This window comes from Mustela putorius, unplaced genomic scaffold, assembly GCF_011764305.1.
Source record: "Mustela putorius furo isolate JIRA1106 unplaced genomic scaffold, ASM1176430v1.1 tig00003845_pilon_pilon_pilon, whole genome shotgun sequence".
Lineage (NCBI taxonomy): Eukaryota > Metazoa > Chordata > Mammalia > Carnivora > Mustelidae > Mustela > Mustela putorius.
The window spans coordinates 36,478,967-36,487,519 of NW_025421998.1; the positions used below are offsets into that span (position 1 = coordinate 36,478,967).

The following is an 8,553-nucleotide window of genomic DNA, read 5'->3' on the forward strand; positions in this document are numbered from 1 at the left end:
GGAGGGAGGAGAAAGAAAGGAATAGAAAAGAGCAAAAAGATTAAAAAGAAAAGAAAAAAATCTCAATATAATGATCATAGTCTGAAAGTTCAACCTCCCCAAATGATTAGGACTGAAGTGCAGGAGCCTGCTCTCATTGGTCTCCGAAAATAAATTTCGTGTTTCTATCGTTTCATTTGTTTCAGAGGAATGGTTTGTCTGATGTGGGCAGAGCCACATCTAATAACTTTTCAGGTTCTTAAAAACACATTAAAACTGTGCAGACGGAAGAATAACATGTACCTGTCTTTTAATGGTCTTGAGTTTTGTTTAAAGGAAAATGCTAAAAATAGGAACTAGAAATTAAAACTTTAACTATTTGAAGATAAACCACACGTAGAAATAGAATATACTTAAAAAATATTCCCCCTACCAAGTGGTGTTATCTTAGAATATACAAGGGTACACATGGTCTTGTTGGGACTTTTCAAATGCTTTAGTGGACAGGGGAGAGAACTGGATGTAGTAATGTTTGGCAATCACATAGCCTTCTATAGCTAATAGAATGAGCTTGGTTCTGAAAATATTTGAACAGTCCCACAGAGCATTCTAGAGAAGGTGGTAGATAAACAATGCCTGCCTAGGAGACAGATTTTACTAGTTCCTCTGAGAACTGGGGGTAGAAAAGAGAAAGGAATAGCCAGAGTTGCCAACCCATTGACAGTTAAGGAAAGATACTGCCTCATTAACCCAAGCAAGACAGGGTTTTGACAGGATTGACCTGAGGCTAATTCTCTGCCCAATATTTTCCACTTCCCTTCCTGTCATTTTCCAGTTCCTTTCCATCACTTAGCCCTGTATTGTTCCTCCTTGCCAGGTGTGAATACTGAGTTATTATAGTAATTTTGTCATGGGTGCTGCTGTTAGCCCAAAACCAGTTGGGTGAGCCTGGGCAAAGAAAGTAGACATGTCTCCAACATGACATACACAAACATACCATAATTTGAAAACCACTGTTAAAAATGCTGGCATATTAAAATTAGTCAAAACATATTTATCCACGGAAGAAAATGAGCCTTTAATGATGCTTGAAAACATATTTGCGGAGATCCATCTTCTTACCTTCTCCTTGGTATGGGGGTAACTGCTGCATGCGGTCATAGCATTTGTACTGCGCATCCGACATTTTCTTTCGTCCTAGGACGTACAGAAATGGCTCGGACTTCATATTGGGGGGATAGGTGTTATTCGAATTGGCAGGAAGAATTGGGGTTGGGTGCTGTATTTAAAAAAAAAACATTGGTTACTTACACAGAGCGGGAATGGGTGAATGCAAAAATAAATGAAACAATCAAAAAGTTTGAAAACATTTTCCTTCATGAGTAACAATTACGAATAGTCTCCACCTAGGATATTTTTCTTCGTAACTAAAAAGTATATTTATATTTCATCTACAAATTCCACCTACAAATTTCACATTTGTATTTGTTCCATTCACTGCTAAAAATGTATAGCACCCACCCAAACCCACGCACCTCTTTATCATATAAGAGTGTTTTAATTTTATTATCACTGTAAAGTTTATAAGTAAACAAAACAAATAACCTGATTTCCAAAAAATACTAACATTAAATCAATTTTGCCCTCTTTGGAACTTCTAATAATCATGAGTCATACTATTAAAAATAGATATATTACTGCAATAAATAAGCTTTTATATTAGATTATTTTAGCTTTTTAAAAATTTGTGCTTAGAATATGTACACTGCCAAAAATTCACCCCAGTTTTTCCACAGAACAAACAAAATCTGTTCTTCTGAGATATTCTGCGTTTGATGCTTGGCCTCAATATCTTTAATTTGGTTTCATCAGCAGATGATTTACACAGGGTATTTATTCTCACTGCTGAAAACCAATGTAAATCTTAAATATTTCTCCTAGTGCTTCTGCTTTTTTTGGTTCAGGTGGACAAGGGTCACGATCACCATCTGACCCATCGTCCCAAGTTGTGTTTATTAAGAGTTCAATCTCTTTTGTGGCCGTGATGTTTTTGGTGGTGCCTGAATCTGTGATTTTCTATATCCGTTTTCCACATAGAGACTTTTTTCAGAGAAGACTGCAAGCTTCAGCCCGCACTGACTTTTCTTCTTCTAAAGTTAAGAATACTCCTTGCTCTTTTTCTATCACACCTGTTAAACACACTGCTTATTTGGCCTTATTCTGTCTAAATTATTCTAAGATTAAAGTTTCCCCAAATGTACCGATGGCAGAAATAGCATTGGGTACTTTTTTTTTTTTAATGCCTCACAGTCTCTAAAACAAACTCGTTTTTATTAAGTTGAGCTGTATAAGTCAGGCGACTCATAGGAGAACCACACTGTTTTCCAGTGTGTGTCCTTGTGAAGACGGGCGTCCTATCCTCTAAGATAGTTTGGCTCTAAATGCTAAACTATACAGTGCATGATACAGCAACAATTCAGAACAGACGGAGGACAGAGAGCAAGAGCAGTCAGGGATGACTACAGATAACAAGGGAGACTTTGAATTGGACTTCAAGTGCCTGTCCAAGCCGAGGAGAGGGAAAGCTTTCTGGATGGAGGGAAAGGAATGCATCTAAGTTCCAGAGGTAGGAAGTGACATGTGTGAGACACTGCAAGGAAACCATCCTTCCTGGAGGGGAGCATCTTTGGGGGTTAGTAATAAATGGAGTCAAGGAAAATCAGGAAATACAGAGCCCTAAGAAAATAAATACAAAGTGCATGGTGCAATGAAAGGTTCAATACATTTTAGCTAATGTTACTACAACATGACTAAAATAAAAATCTCATGCCAGTTTTTGATCAGTGAAGGTTGCGAAAGGAAAGTGTTAGGAAAATTCATGTGGTGGGCATCAGATGTCCACAGATCAGAGCTGGGGAGGGAGCCAGGAAGCCCAAGGCATGACTGGATCACAGCAGGAGGGAGCAGGGAAGCACAGCCCTCAGCATTCTCTCAAATAATAAAAAGATATATTTGAATATAAGGAAATACAAGGAAAGGAGAACAGTAATAGTCTGATAGCTCTGATATTTTAACCTATATAATGGAAAACGTGGGAGTGCCCTGAGAAGGGAGAAGTTGGGCAAAGAAAACCCTTAGAGGGGGAAGAAGGTAAGTTCTCTTTTGTACTTGTTTTGAAGGTGCCAGCAAGCCATCCAAGCAGAAATTGCTTACCAACAGAAGAGGTTCTGAATACTTGATACTTCTAACTCTAGATGGACACTTACTGTGAGTATGGCTGATACTACTCTTTAACTATTAGGATTATTTCTAATTTTAATGCCTCTTAAGTGTATGACAATGAAAAGAGAAATTAATGTACTGGCAGAAATTATTTAAAAATGTACAGATCCTTTACCAATGTAGTTGAACATCATTGTGCCGTCATATGACCCTTTCTTACTTATTTTAAGACCAACCAATTGGCAAATAGTCATGGTTTGCTAGGAAGTCAAGCATTATGTTAGCAACTGAGGATACAGTGCTGGATAAAACAAGCATAGATCCTGCCCTCGTGGAGCTTACAGACTAGCAAGAAGGAGCAACATCATAAAATATTTTCAGACACCAGAAATTGTGACAGTAAAGAATCATCAATCACTGAATGCTCAGAAATTCCTTCAGGAATTGGAATGTGTTTTGGGGGTAACAAAGACTTATTTTGAAGAGATTTCATGTTAAGACTTCATTTTGGATTGTATGAACCTACATTTGTATGAACACACGTGTCTGTGCATGTTTTAATAATCTCACTAGAGATCACCATAACCATGGTCTTTAATAGATCATTGTGTTCCTCACAATAAGAGATATTAATTACAGGTTAACCTTGGGCATCTATTTTACATTTTTTGTGCCTCTATTCTTAGAATCTTTCATTGACATGAGAATTATCATTTCATGTATTACTTATTTATGGGCCATCTTTCTCACCATATGCAAATCATATTAGAGGATGGAATGTGATGTCATATATAACATTTATATTTTAGATATTAGGGGCTATTTTGTTTAAGTTTGGCATTCTTTCCAGAAGTAACATTCTGAATTCTATCTTTAAATGGACTGGGCAGCCAGTTAAGAAATGTTCCTGGAAACCATGGTGGGGGGGCATTATGTACAAAGATATCAAGAGGAAAACCCTGTACTTGTAGTTTCAATTACAGCATTATTTGTTCTAATGCAGTTTTAACACCAGTAACAGTATAAATATGACCATCTGAAAGAGCCGGTGTCAATCATGTGGACGATAGTAGCATCAATCCTACCATTCTTGCAATATTGAAACAAACTCCAGTGAACTTGGTTTGGAGCCTGGTTCCATAGAGATTGTTTCAACACTGAAGGAATGAGAAATTAGAACTCCTGTTGTAGATAAGCCATAGTGGTCTGAGTCTGCTCCTTGTCTGGTTCGTGTGTGAGCTTGATGATGGAATCTTTCCAGTGGTAACTGAATGTTTCAGTGATTTTTTTTCTGAAAATAACATACACATTGAGGAATTCTGTCTATGTAGGTGGACATAGACAGATATATATATAATTCCAAAAATGGAATTACTACTGCTTGACAATAATACATATACAAATTTCATAAAGTTCATTGGACATATACACTTTTTTGCTGACAATAAAAATGTCACTTTTGTACCAATAAAAATGGCTAGTGAGGTGGTAGAGTTTTCAGCAATATAGAGGCAAAATAGAAGCATAGTGAGTAGATAAGACCACCAAGAAATGTGAAAGATTTAAAAAAAATTTACCTATCATAAGTATTACATTTATGTTATATCTTTGGGGTGTAAATAAATATTTTATGCTCACGTGAGGGTAGAGATGAGATGTTAAGGGCACATTGCTTTTGTGGATAACGATTGGTACTCAAAGGTTTACATACATCTTACATGATTTTACATGATTTTTCCAAAGCAAAACAAAAACCAACCTCTTAATTGTTGTCCTGTGTAGCAGTTTAGCCACCGTATATGTGATGTCACTCCTAAAGGTGCAAGCAAATGGCGCCACAAATACGACTGCCAAGCTGCCACCAATACCTGTAGTCCTCAGCCGAAACACCGCTGGTTCTTTCGGGTAATAAATACTCTGCTTCCCACATGCCAGGTACTGTTCTAGGTGCTGGAGACTCAGCAGTGAAGAAGACTAGCCAGGTCCCTGCCCTCATGGGGCTTACATTCTAGGTTTCGTGCACACTCGTCATGGAGTTTAGTGGAAAGCAATCTGGTTTGAATGGTCATGGAGTCAAGGAATTCCTACTTTGATGTAAGACAACCAGCCTACTTTTGGGTTACAGGTGGTTTCTAGAAGCACAGAGACAAAAATAATTACAGGACTGTTCTGTGTAAAACTTTAAGAAACGGTCCATCTCTTCAGTGGTTTAAACCTAATGAACGTGGGAACCCATGCAATGGTGCTAGCATAGGGAAAGATTCCTAATGATTATCAGAGACACAACTACTCTAAAAGGAACATGATTCTAGAATCCACAACCTGATAGAACCAACAGGATTCTGATGTCGCCATCCTTAATACTGACAATGTAGATGTTAGGATTTTATTTGTAGGTTTCAGTTACTTACACTTTTCAAAATAAGAATGGATAAAACAGAACTTTGTAAAGTATTAGCCCTGGTTTTTCCAGATAGCATCAGATGGTTGGTGTCCTATGTACTTTCTATGCAAGCATTATATAAACAACAAAACTGCTGCATAATTTTAAATTCTAAGCAAATAAGGGAATGCAGCTTAATTAACAACAGAATGCTTCTCCAAAGAAACTAGTTTTTCTATGTCCTCATCATCGTTGTTATAATTATCATCATCACTACATTTTTGAGGCTCGCTATGTGTCAAGCCCTGTCCTAAGTCTATTTATTGCATTACTGTAGGTAAGGGAGAGAAAGTGAGGGGATGGTTTTGCTTAATGTAAACTTAGGCTCATGGAATGTGGTAACAAACTGATACTTTAAAGAGCATTTGGAAATCAGGTTGGTAGAATTCAACAGACACACTCATAGTGGTTTTTCAAACCAATGTACTTAAGAAACAATATTTTATAGTGATTTAAATCAATATCGCTTTATTAAAAAATTTAATTTTCTTGGAGGAGTATCCATTGTGAAACACAATGAATGTTTTAGGAGGAAACCAACATATCAAAAATTTTTTATGGTAGAATTCTCCAAATCAAATATATGAACCAAATACAGGATAAAGAAGCAAATTTCTCTTTGTCACAGCAGAGAGCACAAAATCACTCAGGTACCCTGTGCAGCATGTTTGCTAGCAAAGAGATGCTCACAAATCAGAAAACTTTTTTGTCCATGGCTCAAATACATGAAATTCTTTTAATGTCTGAATTATAAGATATATTGGGTAAAAGTTTTGAATAACATATCAGAAATGATCTCTCATCTTTGCAGTAGTATTCAAACTGTCTTATTTGTATCGAGTAAGTTACTTTAGTAACTTAGTAACTACTTTTGTTCTGTCACTGTCGAATATAATTATATGGTTTATGAAATAAAATTATTTAGAAATATTTACATGTAATTGATCACAAGGGTTTAATTTAAGCTCTAAAAATAATAATATCAATTATGAATTGGCATATATCACTATTTCTGCAACTATAGAATCTCATATAGGTCATGGGCAGTTAGAGACAAAATTAAATATGCTAGTAGTTCCTAAAATATTCTTGTTTAAGTGTTTTTATTATATTTACAATGACATGAAGTTACTTGCATTTCCAAATACTGGATTACTTTTAGCAAATTATACTATATTTTATCTAAAGATTAAAATAATACAACAATATTACATAATAAAATAGACTATACTCATTATCCAAGTAGATACAAAAGGGCCACATTAACAATCATACCCATAGACCATTTATTTAATGTATATCATTACAAAGTAAAAATTCCCTTAAAAATCAGATGAACATTTTTGGAATATTAGTACTTTTTCCTGAATAATGTTAAGAGAAATAGTTTATGCAAACTTGTAAGCCTATGACTATTCATGAATTAAAAATGTAGGTTCTGGAACCCTGGGAGAGTTTTGTTTAGGTGACTATAATAATATCAGGTACTGACTGATTTTTATTGCCCTTATGATTCATTGGTCACTGTTGTTCTGATGTGCTAGAAAGGATAAGGATAAAGACAACTCCTAATTTATTTATGTAAAATTTACTCATCTCTCTTTCATGTGTGTTGTGGAAGCTGATATGATGGTGGGTTAGTGAAGTCAACACAAATAAATAGACAGGCCCCGGTAGCATTTTCTAAGATAATTGCAGTTCTGACTTCTTGCTAACCATTTAGAAATAAAACAATATAAAAGCTCATAAATTGGACATGATTTAAAAGGTTAGAGAAGGAGTTATGAAATGACATTGGTCTGTTAAGACTTAAGATTCTTAGTTTTTTTGAGGGATGCATTTAAAATTAATAACCTGACTGAAAGTGTTCAGATGTTTGAAAAAGACAGGAGCCTAGAAACTGTTTCAAATCCACCTGTCTAACATGAAAAATGTTTTACCCAGGAACATTATTAACCTTTCATGTTAAATTCCAAGATAATGTGGATATGTTTCAAGTTAATGCTAAAGTTTTGTAAACAAAGCTCACATTTCTCAGGGAACCATAACACTAATCTAAATTGGGAAAATTCAGAGTGTGGATCTGTTAACAAAATATCAATAAAAGGATAGTTTTGAGGAACTTATGGCTGGTGGAACTTAGTTTTGGCAAGATGTCTACCCTTCCAAATGTCTATTCAATCGTATGCTCTATTTCAGCATTCCTGATTAATGTAGCTTAAAAATGATGTTTTACTTACATTTAGAAAGATGAAGAGTACCAAGCACCGGCGTGTGAATGTGAACTTCATTTTTGGTTTTTGAAGATGGTCGTCCAAATCCTAGAAAAACATAAATGTAACAAAGACATTTACATCAATAAATACAGCTTTAATCTTGACTAGAGTTCATTTCTTTTTCTTCTCTTTCTATTTCACTTGGAGAGGATCATGTCCCAAGACACTCTACATAAAATTCATGTATGTAAGCAATATGCTGGGGATGCAAATATAGTCGCATGTTCTACGCCCCTTCCTTCCAGCCAGGGAGGACTGGTGTCTGGTCGTTGTCAAAAGTCCTATTATGAAATTCCGGAACCACCTTTACCTATCAGGACCAAAATAAAGGATTCGGAGAAATCAAGAGCAGCCAATGTGGACTTCAGTTAATCCGTGGCATCAGTAAAACTGCTGAAAATTTCAGTGGAAACATCCACAAAGAAATCATTTCACTGGACAGGAACGAATACGACCTAACGATTTGTGAAGGATCGTTAGTCATCCCTCTAGGTAATTTAAGGCCAACTTTGACTTGAGTAGTCTTATTTAGAGCCTTGAGCATTTTTCTTTCCTACAAAATTTTCTACAAGCTTCAAGTTGCTACTAAGAATGAATTTCTTCAATAGCAAGGACTGACTATGTCACCTAACA

At 35.7% G+C, this 8,553-nt stretch overlaps 1 protein-coding gene across 1 annotated transcript in view; it reads right to left on the reverse strand.

Moving 5' to 3' along the window:
- Positions 1 to 8,056, reverse strand: part of CALCR (calcitonin receptor) — a 60,583-nt gene extending 52,527 nt beyond the window's left edge. Inside the window, exons 1-2 of the mRNA XM_013047850.2 lie at positions 7,885 to 8,056; positions 1,102 to 1,258 (exon numbers count right to left, since the gene is read on the reverse strand). Coding sequence (XP_012903304.2) covers positions 1,102 to 1,258; positions 7,885 to 7,935 — 208 coding nt within the window. The 5' untranslated portion in view covers positions 7,936 to 8,056. The remainder of the gene's footprint in view (positions 1 to 1,101; positions 1,259 to 7,884) is intronic.
- Between the last annotated feature and the right edge of the window lie 497 nt (positions 8,057 to 8,553).